At 42.0% G+C, this 20,466-nt stretch overlaps 1 protein-coding gene across 2 annotated transcripts in view; it reads right to left on the minus strand.

Moving 5' to 3' along the window:
- Positions 1-2,807: 2,807 nt before the first annotated feature.
- The window catches only part of LOC149465755 (arf-GAP with SH3 domain, ANK repeat and PH domain-containing protein 1-like), a 260,620-nt gene continuing 242,961 nt past the window's right edge, over positions 2,808-20,466 (minus strand). For both annotated transcript variants that reach the window (XM_089673263.1, XM_089673262.1), the window contains 4 exons: positions 19,669-19,724; positions 12,908-13,056; positions 9,649-9,771; positions 2,808-7,907 (listed from right to left, as the gene is read on the minus strand). In XM_089673263.1, coding sequence (XP_089529389.1) covers positions 7,833-7,907; positions 9,649-9,771; positions 12,908-13,056; positions 19,669-19,724 — 403 coding nt within the window. In that variant the 3' untranslated portion in view covers positions 2,808-7,832. The remainder of the gene's footprint in view (positions 7,908-9,648; positions 9,772-12,907; positions 13,057-19,668; positions 19,725-20,466) is intronic.

Consider the following 20,466-nt stretch of genomic DNA (forward strand, 5'->3'; position numbering starts at 1 on the left):
CCTGAGAGCGACCCGTTCTTTCACAAATGTTTGTAGAAGCAGTCTGCATGCCTAGGGGCTTGATTGTACACACTTGTGGCCATGGAGGTGATTGGAACACCTGAATTTTAAGAATGTTCCGAACAGTTGTTTTGGCCACGCCTTTTTTGTCTATCTCTCTGATGGGTTTGTTTTGTTTTCTCAGCCTAATGATGGCTTGCTTCACTGACAGTGACAGCTCTTTGGATCTCATCTTGAGAGTTGACAGCAACAGATTCCAAATGCAAATAGCACACGTGAAATGAACTCTGGACCTTTTATCTGCTCATTGTAATTGGGATAATGAGGGAATAACACACCTGGCCATGGAACAGCTGAGAAGCCAATTGTCCCATTACTTTTGGTCCCTTAACAAGTGGGAGACACATATGCAAACTGTTGTAATTCCTACACCGTTCACCTGATTTGTAAATACCCTCAAATTAAAGCTGACAGTCTGCAGTTAAAGTACATCTTGTTCGTTTCATTTCAAATCCATTGTGGTGGTGTATAGAGCCAAAAATGTTAGAATTGTGTAGATGTCCCAATATTTATGGACCTGACTGTACATTCATGATGTGTGAATAGGGGCATAAATCAATGTTATTAGGCTATTTTCTTTCCGGGTGGAATGTTTTCATTCCTACAGACTAGACTGAATCAGGAAAATACAGCATTAAGGATACTGGATGGCAAAGAGCTATTTCCTATGACCATTAGCTCCAGCTAGTGGCCATGATGTGGTGTACTCCTGATTCACTCTATTCTGTATGAATGAAAAACATTTGACCTGGAGAGAAAACAGCCTAACCTTCATTTTGCCCCTGTTCACACAGAACAAATGTACATGCAGATACACATGACAAATTGCTATGCAAACCTTTTGAAAAGTACACCCTTATGTGTGAACATTATTAGTATTGTTTAGTGTTGTAAATACTTGTTTTAGTTGATAACTACATACAGTGGATATAAAAAGCCTACACACCCCTGGTAAAATGGCAGGTTTCTGTGATGTAAAAAAATGAGACAAAGATAAATAATTTCAGAACTTTTTACACCTTTATTGTGCCTTATGAACTGTACAACTGAATTGAAAAACAAACTGAAATCTTTTAGGGGGGAGAAAACATAAAAAACTAAAATAATATGGTTGCATAAGTGTGCACACCCTGTTATAACTGGGGATGTAGCTGTGTTCAGAATTAAGCAATCACATTCAAAATAATGTTAAACATGAGTCAGTACACACATGCCATCATTTAAAGTGCCTCTGATTAATAACGTTCAGCTGTTCTAGTAGGTCTTTTCTGACATTTTCTTAGTCGCATCCTACAGCAAAAGCCATCGTCTGCAGAGAGCTTCCAAAGCATCAGAGGGATCTCATTTTTAAAAGGTATCAGTCAGGAGAAGGGTACAAAAGAATTTCCAGGGCAATTGATATACCATGGAACACAGTGAAGACAGTCATCATCAAGTGGAGAAAATATGGCGCAACAGAGACATTACCAAGAATTGGATGTCCCTCCAAAATTAATTAAAAGACGAGAAGAAAACTGGTCTGGGAGGCCGCCAAGAGGCCTACAGCAACATTAAAGGAGATGCAGGAATATCTGGCAAGCACTGGCTGCGTGGTACATGAGACAACAATCGCCCATATTCTTCATATGTCTGGGATATGGGGTAGAGTGGCAAGACGAAAGAAAAACATCCAAGACCAGCTAAATTTTGCAAAAACACATCTGAAGTCTACCAAATACATGTGGGAAAATGTGTTATGGTCTGATGAAACCAAGGTTGAACCTTTTGGCCATATTTCCAAAAGTTATGTTTGGCATAAAAACAGCACAGCACATCACCAAAAGAACACCATACCCACAGTGAAGCATGGTGGTGGCAGCATCATGCTCTGGGGCGGTTTTTCTTCAGCTGGAACTGGGACCTTAGTCAAGGTAGAGGGAATTATGAACAGTTCCAAATACCAGTCAATATTGGCACAAAACCTTCAGGCTTCTGCTAGAAAGCTGAACATGAAGACGAACCTCATCTTTCAGCATGACGATGACCCAAAGCATACATCCAAATCAAGAAAGGAATGGTTTTGGCCAGAAGAAGATTATAGTTCTGGAAAGGCCCAGCCAGAGCCCAGACCGGAATCCAGTCGAAAATCGGTGGGGTGATCTGAAGAGGGCTGTGCACAGGAGATGCACTCGGAATCTGACAGATATGGAGTGTTTTTTGCAAGGAAGAGCGGAAAAATATTGCCAAGCCAAGATGTGACATGCTGATAGACTCATACTCAAAAAGACTGAGTGCTGGAATAAAATGAAAAGGTGCTTAAACAAAGTATTAGTTTAAGGGTGTGCACACTTATGCAACCATATTATTTTATTTTTACTCCCCTCCACCTAAAATATTTCAGTTTGTTGTTCAACTGAGTTGTAGTTTATAGGTCACATTAAAAGTGGAAAAAGTTCTGAAATGATTTATCTTTGTCTCATTTGTTTACATCACAGAAACCTGACATTGTAACAGGGGTGTGTAGACTTTTTATATCCACTGTATGTACATGGACTTTCTCACAATCACTCATTACACACTCATACGGTTTCTCCTGCTAAGTAGCTAAGCAGGCAGCGGAGCTCATTTCGAAGAAAGTTTTATCCAGTGTTCTGTAATATACTTTCAAGTAAACTTTACAGTAACCGTTCACATTATAAATGAAGAATAATTTCTCACCAAGACACAAGATGGTAATCTAGTAGGAATAAGACTTTCACAATAACACATTTTTTGATACAATCATTAGTATATTTTTATTTCTTTTTTCTTGGCAAGTTAAACATTTTTGCATAAATAGAGATATATATTACCTGAACTATTATTATTTATACGAGTCTATGTACAGCAAGTACTGGGCACAGCAGAAAATGGGGCATCACAGTTTTGTAGAACTTTCATCATCTTAGAACACTGTGCAGAAATGTTTCATAAAGTATTCTGTTCCACAAATCATGAAACCTTTTTAGGCCAAGGAAGATGAAAGCCCACCTCCAGTCAAAGGTGAAGGGTTAGAACTTGCATTGTGTTTTTTATGTCTATCTGTGTGCTATCTGTGGGTCCTGGTGACAACCCGTGCAACAGGACAAGAAGTGGAAGGTAACCCTACCAATGGGGATGCCACCAGGACAGGAAGTGGACAGCAAACTTGCCAAAGGGGATGCAACCTGGACAGGAAATGGAAGGCAATCTTGCCAATAGGGATATGGACAGTAGTATAAACTAATCAAAATTCTAAGCCTTTCCCATTCAATCCAAAATAAATAAATAAATAAAAAAAAAACAGTGGCTGGAGATTCCGTTATTCAAACTAAGCAGAATTTGGCCTTTCCTATGTGATTTTGTCATTATCTGTGCAGATACAGAATGAAGTGGGGTGTGGCTGTTTGTTCAGGGTTTGCACTGGAAATACTGGCAAAGGTGTCCTATGTATTATCATCAAATCTACCAATTCTGTTGCAATCAACTATCATTTTCTTCTTATAACTCTTGAGGACTCCAGTGATAACAGAATCCACAACTTTCCCCTACTATATGGAATTTGATTTTCCTTCTACGTTTTCCATAACAATGTAAATTTAAAAGGGAGATTGGAGCTTTACTTGAGATGGGTGCATTATGAAGGACTTGTACTCTGTAAGCTGTGCCCAAAGAGGCAACCAGAGGGCAAAGGCTGGTCCATACGTATTGCCTGTAAGCCTCCCTGCAGCTGATCTTTTCCCCTTAACTAAATTACCATGCCTTGTGTCTCTGTGTGGAAGGGGCCATCTTGGAAGAGGAGCAGGGCTTTGCTTCCTCATGTTAGAAATGCCCCTTGATGACTGCTGGGGGAATATCGAAGGAAGCAGCATGAAAGGTGGAGAAAGCAGAGATCTACATAATAAATTATACAGAAGCAGGTCCTTCATTACACTTCCTCTCCAGCAAGCAGCACAGGAGTGACATCTTCAAATCTCCTCAGGTTCAGCAGTGCCTTAAATAATCTCATTATGCAGATATACAACTATGAGGCTACACAGAACAGGAGTGCCTAGGCACCGAAGGTGCACTACTCATTTTCAGGAGGAATCCAAATGTTGTTATTTAGCATACTGCTTAGGCACAGCAGACATTTCTAAATGCTCCTTATAACAACGCAACTTCAATTTTTGAGTTCAGGTCCACTTTAAGTGGGCGGGGCTTGGAACCCTGATGAAAACTCTTCTGCGATACCATCAGGAGATTTAAGCAGCTAGTTTGTGATGCAACTTGCCAGAATTCACGCAATACTTTAATATAGAGATTTGTGCAAATTCACCCCTTAATAATTTGGCACTGGAAAAAATGAAAGTTAGACACTTAAAATTACATTTCCTGACATCTAAAATTAAAAACCTCATTGTATGAATTTGTTTAAAAATATACTAACACAATACAACTAAGTTCTGTAATGCTGTTTACCTTTTAGAAAATATTTTTTCAAAGCCCTTATGTTAAAGAGTCAGTCCATACAAATTAGTATTTTAGGTAGGGTGGACTCACCCTCTCTAAACTCTCAGATGAACAAGAACAGAAAGAGGAAACTTGACCAAGAGGTCTCTAGATATCCCATGACATATACTAAGCTACCTAGCCTACCAGGCTGCATCTATACCTAAAATATCACTTTTGGATGAAGCACCCTTTAAGCAGCAGATTTCATTTTAAGATACAGCTAACAGGGAGGGCCTGGAAAAGCTGGATTTTTGTACTCATTGTAAAATTACTCTTGGAGTCCATTGAGAGACATAGGAAGTATTTAGCCTTCAGCATTATACTGCAGCCTACAGGGGCATTGGACACTGGCAAACAAGAAACTTTCAAGATGTTTCCAATCTCCATAGAAAAATACTTGGATATACAGATGCAAAGGGAAAGTCTTTGCGGCCTTAGGAGTTTTAAACGACTCATGACTTCAAACAGCACCTTTAGAAGTAACAGGCTGACCCCTCCGGTGTGCCATGCATCAATAAGAGTCAAAATGGTCTTCTTAATTTGGGATTAATAGCAATGGACTCCTGAGGTGTAAACTAATCTGTCAAGGAGTAGAGTGACTGAGAATCAGTGGCTATGGGCAGCACAGTGGCTAAATGGTTAGCACTTCCGCATGGCAGTCCTAGGGTCCTTGGTTCGAATCCCAATCATGGCACCACTTGCCTGGAGTTTGCATGTTCTCCCTGTGCCTGCGTGGGTTTCCTCAGGGTACTCTGGTTTCCTCCCACACTCCAAAGACATGCTGGTAGGTGAATTGGCTCCTGTCTAAACTGGCCCTAGTATGTGTATGTATGAATGTGAGTTAGGGACCTTAGATTCTACACCCCTTGAGGGTTAGGGACTGATGTGAATGCACAATATATATGTAAAGCGCTGTGTAAATTGACGGCACTATAAAAGTACCTGAAGTAAATAAATAAATCAGACAGACTCTGCAGCCAATGGCTCAGAAGCCAATAAGTCCATGAGAAAATAAGAAACAGCATGTGCAGGAGGGTGCAGAAGGTGATCAGTCACTGTAGGTGGGCAGCAGGACCAGATTGATGATAAACGTTACATGTGGCTCTTTTCAAGCAGGAGCTGCAGCGGGGTGATGATTCTATGGTGCCATATGGCGGGAAGGAGAGCACAGAGCGTGTGCATGACACTCCACCCAGTGAATTACCTCTGCACTCAGTCACACAGTGTTAACTCCTTCCGCTGCAATATCAACTGGAATGGGGAATAACTGAGGTAGCTTCTGGCGCTTGGCCCAACCGGCTCTGGGCATCCTTTGTAACAGGACGGAGTCTGGAGAGCGCCATACATGGAGCCCAGTGTCACTACCAGGCTATCCTGGCACATTCAATCCAGTGACGTACTCCAACATCCAGACTGAAGGGGCAAGATAATCCAAGGTCAAAGACTTCCTGTGTCCCTCAATGGATGAGAAACCAACAGCAACACAGAGAGAAATAAAACTGCTTTTGAGAGTTAATTCACATCTGTTTGGTAAAATGAGGCCCCAGATAGCAGTAAAAACCTGACAGGGGTTATAACCCCTCCCCATGCTATGGGGGAACTGTGCGGAATGATGGGAGCAGGCTCTAAAATGCCCTATTGTGCTTTGAGGTCAAATGGGGTATAATCAGTGACCAAAGGGATGGAAGGAGGAGGTGATAATACCATGTTTACAACGGATTATTGAAAGAATACACAGATATCAGCTATGTTGGTTCACCTCATACAGAAGAGGTCAAGTTATAAGAGATGCCATTAGACAGGGATGAATCACTCTAATATTTACAATTCTGACCTTTTCCAATGGCTTTTTGCGTATGTGCATGCAAAGATCAGATCAGAGCACCATTATTGGGTGAACAGTTGGGTAGACTTGCTCAAATCTATTGTTTTCATCAGCCTTGGACAACATATGGAGATCTCTACCAGTAAAGTCTGATCATTCACGAAGACAGAGGGCAAAGGTTGTTCTTTAATAATGTGTTGCTCATAATAACATCTGATAACAAAGACAACTAGATATATCATATAAGTATATTGCTCAACAGAAAAGTCACATGACTAGCTGGCAGTTAATTGGTAATTTTCTGACTTGTTCCTTTAACCTTTACAAAGGGAATATGTATGTAGACTGTCAATGCTGACCTCTCATTTTTTTTAAAAATGTAGTTGCCTTGCTGTTGTGACACGCTATCTTTAATATTCTTACTCACCTAATTAGACAAATTGGGAGTTCTCGCTTCATTGTAACTTTACTTGTTGCAGATAAGTATTAAAGTATCGAAAGCAAAAAAAAGTCAAGCAAAAAGCAATTTCAGGAAGAGGTGAGGAATTTCACCCTTCATATTCCTCACAGCACAAAATTCTTTTATAGCGGAATTATTATCAAAATCAAAAATGATATATATGGAGCAGTTTGTCACGAGTATTAACACAATTCTTTCTAACATAGTTTATTACATGTCAATCCTGCCAGCAGATCTGTTATTTTACACTTCCTGTACCAGGGTGACAACACTGTTCATTCTGCAATGAAACTGCTCAGCAGTGTTGTCACCCTGACTTCTGTAAGCACCCCTGCCAATGTCATATGGTCTTTACCAACTATAACAGCCATTTACTTCATGGCACAGTCTCCAATATGTGGTTAGTTTTAGTTCCGCATAAGATTTCCTTCAAGGGAATCTTGCTTAATGCAGCCATTACAATTTGTCCAGCTGAACACAATATCAGAAATATGGATGTGCCATGTCCATGAAATATAGAGCTTTTTATCCGAACAGTGTCGGTTCTTTATTCCTGATGATACTGTGGGCACAACCGCTTCAAGTTGTGTACTGTATAGATTGTACTTTTGCAGCTAAGCTGACACATTAATAGGATTATATCTGTAAAAATGACACAAAGCTATATGCATTACAAGGCACAGCACAAGCATAAAATGCATGTCAATTAACCTCTTATCTCTCACATTACACGATTTGGAGTGTCACAGATTTGGTGATGATGGTGTGGTCCCTTGTTAATTAGAAGGCCATTGACCAGCACAGTCTAAGCAGTTGGAATTGGTCCTTTTGCCATATTTTTGCCACCTGCTCTTATATTACCGGGCCAATGAGTGGTCCATACAAAGGCGATATGGCCAACATTATATACAACCAAATCCGAACTTTTTATCGGACAATCCCAACCTCTGGTTTTGTCTTATTTTGGCTCGTGTCTTGTCCTTGAGATTGTGCTTACTAATCAGTTAAAATGTGCACAAAGGATGCCGGGAAAACTCCTCTTCTGTGCAACTGACCATCGATGTAGCCATTCTAGAGAAGATAAAGGAAAGTATGAGTTAGGAATTTACAAGCTGATAATAAATAATGTAGAATACAGAAGGTAGTGTTCTGCCACAGGCACACTTCCTCCATAATCCTCCGACTCAGGGTGCTGGTTCCTGGCATTTTCTGGTAGCTCCATAGATTCCACCGGCAAACGTACAGAGAAAAAAAAAGGAAGCCGCTTGCTGTTAAGGCTGTGTAACGCATTTCACTCAATCTGGAGCTTACTTACAGAGTCTTTGAGTAAGCTCTGGATGAAGTGAACGCTTCGGTGAACCAGCTGGAAATGTTTGTATATCTGAGAGTTATATGAACTTGGAAAAGGCAAAAGTGATTATCTTTTAGTGGCAATGATCTTGTTTGGGACGAGAGTTTCATTCCTGGAAAAGACAGGTAACCCCACAGGTGATCTGATTCCTATAATAACCATTATGCAAAACCACATTATGAGAGCCTGGAAACTTAGTCTATCCCCTAAAATGAACCTTTAACCTCCCCTAATATTTAAAGCAGAACTAAAGTTCCACTGTAACAAAAAGCAAGCAGACAGGCTTTTATTACAGAAGCTTGTCTCTGATTTCCAGCCTCCTGTATGTGCGTAGGAGTAACATCATCCCACGCCGAACACAGGCCAGTGTGTACCTTGAAGGGTAGATAACCGAGCCCTCCCATAGACTGCAAAATACAATATAATCTCCAAATTTTGGCAATAGACCCATTTGGGTGAGGTAGCTGACCATGTATAGGAGGCAGCAGCCCTACCCTAGGGCTAGGCGCAAATAAAAATGAAAGTAAAGCGGGTAACATTATCTATGCTGGAGTGAGTCCTCTTGAGTGTCCTCAAATGACACATGGAGGGGAAAAATGGACATCTGCAGGGCATGAATCAGTGAGTGGGGGAGAGCATGATGTTGAAGTATCTCTCATCTGCAGACAGTGCGTAGGAGTGACATCATCCCATGCTGGACAATGAAAAGGCTCAAACACCGGCACTCAAAAGAAAATGCTGGCACTGGCAAGGGACCAATGGACAGATGAATATTAAAGGATAAGTGCACCTTTTTAGGGTGGAACATGTAACATGTTCCTGCTGCCCTCTCTCTCTGTGACAGCAGTATGGGGAAAAGTTCCCCATTATCAGCTGTCACTTTTTAAAAACAGTGCGGCCGTTCATTCACACAGTTCTGTGAATGAATGTACTACAAGCCCAAACATCCTTTGCGGCTATCAGCTTGTAGTTCTCAGTGAACTACCATGGCACTGTTGACTGCTGTGGTATTTTTACACTGACAGGAAGACTCCATGAACTGTTTGCTTGTACAAGGTACAAGCACATAGATTACACTGATAGTCTGCAGGAGACCTGCATGGCACAGTGATATGCTTATTGCTGGTACAATGCTTTGCAGGCTCCCCCCCCCCCAAAAAAAATGTAAATTTGTACTACCTGCAAATTTTTTTAAAAAAAGTGAACTTATTCTTTAACCCTGCAGTTCTTTAACCTTCAGCCTAACAAGTTTGTCTGGTTCCTTCAACATATCCCTGAAATGTAACCCCCAATACTTAAACTGACTCAAACAATTCACTCTTAAACTTGCCCTAAACTTAACCGTAAGGCTAATCTCTAAGGCAGATCCAACTGTCCAGCCATTTTGTAATATGCGCCTACACTGTTTCAAGGTCCTTATGAAAAGAGTTATCTATGAGAAAGTTATGTTTCGCTACTCACCCACCAGTTGTCGTCCTCCTCATCTGTGACTACAATAATGTCTCCTGTGCTAAATGTGAGCTCATCTTCTCTATCGGCTGTGCAGTCGAACAAAGCCTTCACCCGTCTGAGCCTTGGTTTACTCTTTAAAAAAAAAAAAAAGAAAAAAGATTTTTGAACATTGCAACATGGGTTGTGTCTGTGGACAGATGAGGTGCTCTTTGTTGGAGCATTTGATGCAATAAGGTCCCTACTGCAGAGCTTGGATTCCTCAAACTGCAACAGTCACAGAATAAAGTGTCATTAAACACATAAAAATAAAAAACTATCAATAAATGCTGCATTACCTGCTGTGCATACTCACTCAGTCACGAGAGGATTTGTTTTCTATATTTTGCAAAAAAAACCTGGTTGATCCTGCTGTTATCTCTCTCCCCCTTCTGTCCACTGCAGTTGGGGATTTTGCAAAGCAGTGTTGGCAGATAGTGCACATTCTCAGTTTTTAGTGTATTTCTACCCTGAACATTTCCTTCCTATCGCATCTGAGCAGCCCATGTGACTACAGAGTGTAGTACACAATGTTAAATGACAATATAAGAATGGTGCAGCGCTAAATATAATACATAAACCAAATAAAATCTCCAAAAATGAAGTTCATAAACAGTTCAAGGAGTGACTTTAGCGCTCTTTAAGGTGCTTGTATAGTTAAGGTCTATGTATAGTTAAGTGGTGTACGACTAAGCACCTTGCTGGGTATGTATCATCAAGTAGCTGCGATAATATATTGTCAAGAAACGTAACTAGTGGAGATCCATAGATGATGCAACAGTCAGGGTTAAGGACAGACTGTGGAAGGTTAGGTGAAGAAGTTGCCATGAAATGGGTCTCCTGAAACTGTACAATAGACGGATTCAGGCGGTGGAATTCCTGCCACAGTCTACCACATTTAGATGGTGAACACATTATTAGAAAGTACTGATATTTTGGACACCATAGTGCCAATAAGTCAGAGAGCTGAGAATATATATATCAGGAGACCCAGCATGGCGAGAAGTACACAGGTCAGTGTGTACCTTCAAGGGTAGACAACCGAGCCCTCCCGTAGACTGTAAAATACAATATAATCACCAAATTTTGGCAATAGATCTATATGGGTAAGGTAGCTGACCATGTATAGGAGGCAGCAGCCCTACCCCAGGGCTAGGAGAAAAAACTAAACATGAGCAGTAGGCCAATGAAAATGAAAGTAAAGTGGGTAACATTATCTATGCTGGAGTGAGTCCTCTTGAGTGTCCTCAAATGACGCATGGAGGGGAAAAATGGACATCTCCAGGGCATGAATCAGTGAGTGGGGGAGGGCATGATGTTGAAGTATCACTCATTTCCAGACAGGAACATAGTCATGTGCCACTGAAGTAAAAAAAAAAAAAAAAAAAAAAAAAAAAGGATCTGTAATGTGGGCCTTTAATAAATCCCCTAAGGGTACAACCCCGGAGTGAATGAGGCAGGTGTATGGAGACAAGCCAAGGCAATAGGACTCTTGCAAGCAAGCGGTGTAACAAATAGGAATACTCTTGGGAGCTGTTAGCATTCCCGTCGAGATGTGGCCAAGGATGCACCCCTGCATTGGCATTGGCGACAATGGGAGTACTGGGGAGCTGGTTTCCAGTGTTCTTGGTTTTGCAGCATGGGAATGTCCCCTACGGAGCGCCAATCTTGGAAGTCCACCTGGGGTGAGCTCCAAGGTTTCCAGAAATTTAGGCAGGTCATCTTTTATTATAAACGGTTATGGATTTCCCCTTCTTTCGTGCGTCAAGCTGGAAGGGGAAGCCCCAGCGATAAGTCTGCCCCTTCCTGTCCTAAAACTGCAAGTACTGGGCTAAGAGCTCTTTTCATGAGGGTGTGTTTAGATAAATCAAGGAAAAGCAGGAGGTGTGCTCCATCAAAGTCAATGTATTGCTTCCTGTGCATAGCAGACCTGATGACCTCCTTGACAGCATACTTATGTACTTACAGATAACATCCCAGTGTTTGTTGATTTCTTGGGGTTGTGGTAGTAGGGCCCTATGCACCCAGTCAATTTCCACCAGGGCTGATGTGGTATCTCCCAGTATAAGACCAAAGATCCCTTGGAGAGTGGGGACCAAATTCTGAGTGTGGGTGGCCTCAGGTAAGCCTCATATGCGGATATTCTGCTGTGTCTCTCACGATTTTCATAATCATCTAGCTGTAGTAGAAGGGACTATATCATAGCATCATGCTTACAGGAAGCATCCCCCAAGCCCTCTTGAGTTGTTTCTAGAGTCTCCAACTGGTTACCTATAGCTGTAGTCTAAACCCTCACTTTATCTATGGCCTCTTTAAATGAAGATTCCACTGTAGTAATTAGCTGCATAATATAACCCTTGGTAGGGAGGGCTCTGATACACAGAGCCTTCCACTGAGTGTTGTGTAGAGGCATGTGAGAGAGCTGGGCTGGTGCAGTGTACCTATGCACAGTTGATAGTGTCTCCTGGGTCAAAGGCAGCAACTGGAGAAGCGGCTGGTGAAACAGGGCGGTCTGGCGCTATCTTGGAACCCTCAGTGCACAGTCCTGAGCTCCCAGTAAAATATGAATCTAAGTCTCCAGAGTGGGTGTGCAGGGCCCGGGCAAGTGTAGAAGACGCCTACTGCTTCCCTGGCATGACAGCAAGTTGGATCGGTGGCTCCCTCGCTCGGTAAAGCGTTATGTAGCCCAGGGTGGATGGGAGCTCTCAGGCTGCCTCATCCACCCTGGCCCCCCGTTATTCTAACACACAGACTAGTGGGGCATCACAATTTATTGATATTAAACATTCAATTTTACTCTGTATCACAAACGCTGTGTTTTTTTTTGAGCATGTGACCAGTAGCAGAGCAGTAGATGCTACTCCTGCCACTGTTTCCCTGAAGACAGCCTAGGAAAGAGCTGGGTCATGTGACAACTGTATATCGATCAGGAAGAGTTTTTTTTTTTTATTAAAATAATTACACTGCCATCATTCACATACAGAGAAGGGATAATGTAGATTAAACAGTGTGTGTTTAGTATCACTTTAAGGTAAGGGAGGAACTATTTCTGGAGATTAGAGGGGGTAGAACTTGCCACATAGTAATTTTCAGCCTCTGTGTAGGAATGTCAAAAATGTCTCTGCAAACAAATATATAATAATAATAAAAGCAACATCATATAGTTTTTCAATTCCAGATCTCTTCCAATATCTATCAGTCATTATAGAAACTAGGAACCCACAACTCTCACCAGACTCATCCTCCGTGGCATTGGCTGAGGAGGCTCTTGGTTAGGCGTTGGCACGCGGTACAGTTCCTGCACAGATGATGCTGGAGATGTGCTGGTATGCGTAGATCTTTGGTTTCCTGTTTTTGAATATCCTTCTGTCCTATAATCAACTTGGAAGAGAAGACCAATAATACATCACGTACGGTCATGGTTAATTCTAGACATCCTGCTATCCTAGGCATGGGGATAACGGCTGTATGCAGGCACCCACTGCTACTTGTATAAAGTGGTGAATGCATACAGACATAAGGTCCCAAATGCACACTGTCTACATCAATTCATGGGCAGCAGCAAACCAGGGGCTCCTGGCTACCAAATTAAACCTCTGTGTTTCCACTGGAAGATAGAATACACCTATATGCATAAACTATTATTGTGAAGTTATTCTTTTCAACAAAGACTCTAGAGTTGGGTTTCAAGTTTGTTTCTAACAACTAGAAACACCTACTGATTATTTATAATAGAGGGTTGGAAGCCTGGCAATATTCTGGTTTAACAGAAAGTAATAGGGAAAGATGTCAATGCCTGTGTTGTATGAAAATTAATTTCTTCACAATTTCTTCAGAATAAATACTTTATTGTTATATAGTTGGTAAGACTGATACGTACAGACTGGTACATCAGTCCATTCAGTTCAGTGTGTGTGTGTGTATGTATGCATATGTGTCACTACCATTTCTCATTTGGAGTGCATGGTCTAAAGCCATAGTTTTTTTTGGCTATACTTCTCCTATGGATCACAGGAGTGCTGTTAGTTCTGCACTCCTGTGCGTTTTCAGCCAAAAGCCTGAAGTCACAGAGCTGGTCCAGGTTCTGAACAGATCCCGACCGTATGGTTGGGATCCACCAAGAACCCTGGACCAGCACCTGGCTCAGCCTCTCAGTGAGCCAGCCCCTCCCACCCCTCCAGTGAGCACTGGGGGGGGGGGAAGCAGAGAGCCAGAGACTGACAGACCCAGCTTTCTGTTCAGAGCAGAGAGAGAGAACTGAGCAATTGCAGTCTTTGATCACTCAGTCCTCTGTGCAGAGCCAGCAGAGGACAGGTGCAGCATTGGATCAATGCCACATCCACCTAGGTGAGTATATATATATTTTTATATAGCCCATACTTCTCCTTTAAAGCACTCCCATTTTTCCTCCGTGTTCTTTCTTATCCTACCCTACTGTCTCCTTTTCCTATGATATATAGTGAACATAATTACTCTGATCTCTGTTTCCCAAGATATCCCTTACTTCCACATCTGCAATCAGCTCCATGTTGTTTGTAATTGGTAGGTCAATCAGAATCTAATTTCTAGCTGGGGCATCTACCAATTGACATATGAAATTGTCCTGCAAGACATTCAAGAAATTCTGCGACTTGGGTGAGTGATTCTGTCTGCCCGGTCAATATAAAGATAACTGAAGTCCCCCATAATAATAACATTGCCCATCTTGGTCACCTTTTCTAGCTGTAGCATACACCCACCCATTTACCATGTATTTCTTCTCTTTGAAGCTCCAGCCACAAAGAATCCACCTCCTCCTTTGCCCCATTAGCAATGTCATCCCTCATAATCACTATCAAATTGTAAGTGTGCGTGATCTGGACGCAGATTGACTTTAATGATTACATCCCTGGGTAAAGCTCTACCCCTGACAGAATTAATCTTTTGTGGGGTGGGGGGGGGTTTATATAGTCAGAAAAGCCTATCTGTGCTCTTCTCCGATTTAGTTTCCCTTTGTTATGGAGGTCTGGCTTGCTGGCCAAGCCCTGCCAGCTACCATTCTACCATCCAATGAGACTGCCATAATGGCCAGTAAGGGCACCCTCACTGGAAAGAGGGGTGGCAGCTGGCAGGAATTAGCTATGAATTCAGATGTCAGGCCCCAGTAGTAATGTGAAACTAAATCAGGGCAGAGCACATAAGATGCTTCTCTGTGTTATAAAGGTAACAGCAGGTACTGTGTTATGTCTATTCTTAGACCGCACTTTTACTTGAATCCAGGGGCGGACTAACAATTCATGGGGCCCCCGGGCAATAAGGGATCATGGGGCCCCTGTGTCCTTGCCCAAACTCAAAAAAGCCTATGAAAAAGGTACCAGGGGCATCTCATGGGGCCCCCTACTGTCCCCGGGCCCTTGGGCAGTGCCCGAGTTTCGAAATGGTTAGTCCGCCCCTGCTTGAATCTCAACTTCAAACTCAATTAAACTTTAAAAATAGAAGGAAGCTTTCAATATTGTAATAAAGCTTCAATTATCAAGTATCAATCCTTACAGTGCTTTTCTTTCTCCCCAGCACTGGACGCAAATCCGAAGAATAGGCTGCCCGGGACATTTTGCTGCTCCCAGAGTGGGAGTGACTGTATCCATACAGCAGTCTGACAAGACAGCACTACAGCACACCAATCAGCACGGCTTGCTGATGACTTACTTGGCAATTAAAGATTCAGAACAATCTTAAAAGCTTCTATTTTAAATTTACTTCAATTGTGATTTAAAGGGCAGTTGCCATCCTGTACACAGTCTGGGCAAAGTATCAAGAGCGCTCTCCAGGCTTTCCAAGAAAAACAGATTACTTGAAATTCGCATTACTTGAAATGTCTATTAATACATTTTGTTGAACACAACGGGTTCACTCTCAATCCTAATTTCAATCAAATGGGGAAAGGCTAGAGCATCTGCCCGGCCCTTACCGCCATCTGTGTAGGGACATTTCCCCTCACTTCTTGTCAGGGCAAGATGTGATGAGAAATTTCTCCAATAGGGACACATACAAAAACAAAAATGTTTTTTAGTAGAGATGGGAAGGGTTAGAACTTTGCGTAACGTTTATTGCCTCCTTTGCCTTTCTGCCCCAATGATGGCTGCCCCCATACTGCATGGACCTCAAAGGAAAAGGAGTGGACAATCCTCCCAGTGAAGTCATGAATTGATACCTAGTGGAAAATGTAACTCTTTTTACTTTATGCAAAGCATAAAAAAGTAAGCTATTCCAGTAGGTAGATCTGTATCTATCTATCTACATCTACAGAAGTGTAACATACATTACTTAGCTATTATGTGTCAAGTAGGTATACTATATATCTACATCTACAGACGTGTAACATACATTACTGAGCTATTATGTGTCAAGTAGGTATACTGTATATCTACATCTACAGAAGTGTAACACACATTACTGAGCTATTATGTGTCAATTTAGGTATACTGTATCTATCTACATCTACAGAAGTGTGACACACATTACTGAGCTATTATGTGCCAAGTAAGTATACTGTATCTATCTACATCTACAGAAGTGTAACATACATTACTGAGCTATTATGTGTCAATACTTTGTTCCTTATATAAATAGTGTTATCTCGTGTGCTTTGAACTACGGTTATAGTTTAGCAAACAGAGCTTAGCTGCACTGCAAATAGTGTTCATAAGTCCTTATGGATAAGTTTCAATTCACAGGAAGTAGGCTGAGCAAACATAATACGAAAAACCCAGCAAGTACAGAAAAATATCTGCTGATCTTCTAGAAATCCAGCGTACTCCTTTCTGTTTAATCTGAAAACTGCCTCATTTCCACTGAAATCACAAGTTGTACCGTCAGCCCTGCCTGTTCTCTTCTCCAGGACTATAGAACACCCCCTCTAATTATCTACACAAAGAGTGTTCTGTAGTACAAAGTACTAAAGCAGCTCACTGGATTTCTGATTTTTGGACTTGCAATAGATTAAAAAAAAAACAAAGTATGGGGAAATGTGGCAGCAAGGCAAATAACTAAGTATGGGGAAATGTGGAAGCAAGGCAAATAACTAAGTATGGGGAAATGTGGCAGCCAGGCATATAACTAAGTATGGGGAAATGTGGAAGCAAGGCAAATAACTAAGTATGGGGAAATGTGGAAGCAAGGCAAATAACTAAGTATGGGGAAATGTGGAAGCAAGGCAAATAAGTACTGAATATATTTTTCTTTGTATTTGCCCAGACATAGATGCCTGTACTACTTCCACAGCATTCTGTGCAAGTACCCCTGAGTTCTGCTCACCAAGTGGTGCTACAGGAATCTACCCGTCAGGCCAAGACAAAAGAGACCTGATAGGAATCTACCCGCCAGGCCAAGACAAAAGAGACCTGACACCATCCCGCCTAAAGTAATAAGTCAGTTTAGAGGTGCACTATTCCTTAATGCCTCTTGCACATGTATGAAGAAAACGCCACTTTTTTTTACTGATCTGAACACAGGCACATTGTCGCCTATAGAACGATGCGCACAGCTATGCAAAGATCAGTAATACAGCGATGAGTACAGAGCCGTAAAATAAAATAGAAAATTTTATGATTGAATGCAGTGATTAATGAGCATACTGTATGCCTGCAAATTGCAACACTGGCAACTAGAAGAGGATGAAGAATTTTATGTATGTATAAGCACATGCATGTTTATGCATTCATTCATTTTTCAAAAAATTTCCAACATGCCCGATCACTCAAATTCGAAAATCGGCCGTTGCTGTGGCTCGCTAATGGTGTGAAATTTGAATGAAAATACTTAGAAAAGATTTTCAAAAGAAAATTCTTTGGGAATTCGACCCATGTATGGCCAACTTAAGGAAGGGGTATAACCCCAGTTAGTTTTTTTGCCATCTGTGTCCGATAGGGGAGATTTCCCTTCACTTTTTGTCCCATAGCTAAAACAGTGAAGGAATCCTGGCGTAGCACTAGGGTCATCAGAACTAGTGTCCCCATTGGAAGATTTCCTTTATATTACTATTTTGGTGTCAACCCAAAATGTGGGATTTTCCTTTACTTTCACTGATTACAGTAAACATGGCAAACAGAGAAGGTGATTCTCACAGACGAGGACAGAGACATCAATAAAAACTGACAGGTGTTCTATGCCCTCTCCACTTTATCCAAAACTAAAATATAAAAAAAAAAAAAAGTTTTGCCTTTAGTTACACTCTATGTCAGGGGTGGGCAACTGTGGCTCTCCAGCTGTTGGTCAACTACAAGTCCCATCATGCCTCTGCCTTTGGGAGTCATGCTTGTAACTGTCAGTTTTGCAATGCCTCATGGGACTTGTAGTTCTACAACAGCTGGAGGGCCACAGTTGCCCACACCTGCTCTATGCGTACCTGTGTTGTGTTCACACAGTGCAACAAGCAGGAATGAAAGGAAAGTCTCATGTAAGGTACGAGTCGCCACAATGTTATTTTAAATAATTGAAAAAACAAATGGTTTCTAAGGGAAAATCTGAGAAGTTTTAAATGACCCAACACTGAAAACAACACTGGAAGAAGCAACAACCTGATCCTCACATTGCATCAATGGAAGCCTCATGGGACTTGTAGTTCTACAACAGCTGGAGGGCCACAGTTGCCCACACCTGCTCTATGCGTACCTGTGTTGTGTTCACACAGTGCAACAAGCAGGAATGAAAGGAAAGTCTCATGTAAGGTACGAGTCGCCACAATGTTATTTTAAATAATTGAAAAAACAAATGGTTTCTAAGGGAAAATCTGAGAAGTTTTAAATGACCCAACACTGAAAACAACACTGGAAGAAGCAACAACCTGATCCTCACATTGCATCAATGGAAGCCGAAGTGGTGTCACTTAACTTGGGTGTAACAGTGAACTGATTCCTCAGGGGTAAGTTCATCAGTCAGGAACTAGAGCAACTAAGTGCTTGGCCTGACCGGACTACTCACTGAGTCTTCAGAGACAGGGCAAGTGTGGAGGTAATGCCAGTGGCTATGGACCAGGAGTGTGCTGCAGCTAACTCTTACCAGAACAGAGTTTGGAAAGCACCCTATACGGAACCCAGTGCCTTAAGGCCACTTAAAGTGGAGTTCCATTCACCTGTCAAAAAATAAAAGTCAGCAGCTACAAAAACTGTAGCTGTTGACTTTTAAAAAAACAGCCACTTACGTGTCCCTCGGTCCCGTGGTGTGTCCCCCGCAGCCCGTTTCACCAGCTGTCCTGGATTCCAGGAGGCCAGCATCTTCAGTGTGGGCACCCGGCTGTGATAGCTTGTGGCTTCATAGTCAGGTAGCCACTGTGCAAGCACGAGTAGAGCTGCGCTTCATGAATGGTCCTGTCGTCTTCTGGGACCTGTCACGTGTCCCAAAAGACTACAGAAAGGGAAGGAGGAAGGACTCCTTCCGTTTCCGATCACATAGGTAATCGGACCGGAAATAGGAGCGCGTATCTGTCAAATTCGAGTACCCGCTCCCCCCCACCCCCCAAAGGTGCCAATCCTTAATGGGGAGCAGTCCTTAAAGCAGAACTTCCCCTTTTGGGTGGAGCTCCGCTTTAAATACTATCCCCTCAACATCCAGTTCAGTATACTCTGAACACAATACTCCAAAAGCCAGGCTAGGGATTATAACACCAAAGAGGTGTAAATCGAAGCGAAAAGGCTCCAGCAGTAATGTGAAGAACTGATTGAAGAAAGAAATTGAAAAATAGGGAAGTTATCCTGTGTTGGCCTACAGCTTTTTATTTTTTGCGAGTGTGTAAACCTACTGTAGGTAGCTGTATAACCGAGAAGGTTAAAGACTGCCGGCATCCTTTCAATGGACAAGAAAGAAAGTGGATAGCCTTTGTGGCTATAGAGGTCTATATTGAAACAAACTTTTTTGTGCCCGGAGTTCAAGTACAAGCTTGCATAATCAGAGAAATATATACGGTACATACATAAATTGATTTGTAAAAAACAGGAGGCAACAATTTTGATAAAATACCTTTTGGTGGGACCTCCGGCACTTCATGAAGACTGCTAAGTTTTGGAGATCCAATGCTGAATAAAGAAACAAAAAAACAACCATTTTGAATAAAAACAACCATAAGCCTGAATTAAATGAACATTGTACAGACAGAAAGATGTAGGCTGCCAACCTTGGGCAAATGCTAGTTGCAAGATGATCCCTGGCTTCACTGAGTCAATGACCTAATGGCAGCACGATGTCAGAACTCCTAACCTGTGTTTGTGTTTCTGGTCTGTAACTCAGAAACGTTTGAAGCTATAGGACTGGAGGGACAACCAGGCAGCTAGCATTTTTACATAAGGAGATCAGAAATGGCAGTCTACATGTTTCTTTTCTTTAAAGCCCAACTCCAGCATGGGGGAACTTAAGATCAGGTAAGTTAAAGTGATACTTAAAGTTCAGATTTAAAAAAAAAAATAACAAACATGTCATACCTACCTGCTCTGTGCAAAGGTTTTGCAGTCCCTCCCCTCTGCTGAATGCCCCCAGCGCAAGCTGCTTGCTCTGTGAGCACTCAAGCGTGCTCGCTCCCGAGCCACATCTGTGTGCCTATAAGAAGCAGAGCGTGGCTCGTCCCCTACTCCCTCCTCACTGGCTGTGATTGACAGCAGTGGGAGCCAATGGCACACATCGCTGGATCGAGATCAGGCTCGGGTAACTATTAGGAGGGCCGAGGGGAAGCTGCACACTGAAGGTTTTTTATCTTCATACATAAAATGCATGAAGGTAAAAAAACCTTTCAGCCTTTAGAATCACTAACTACAAAAACTTGCA

The sequence above is a fragment of the Staurois parvus genome, unplaced genomic scaffold, assembly GCF_062004578.1.
Source record: "Staurois parvus isolate SC_StPar_1 unplaced genomic scaffold, SC_StPar_1.0 ptg000137l, whole genome shotgun sequence".
NCBI classification, from domain to species: Eukaryota; Metazoa; Chordata; class Amphibia; order Anura; family Ranidae; genus Staurois; species Staurois parvus.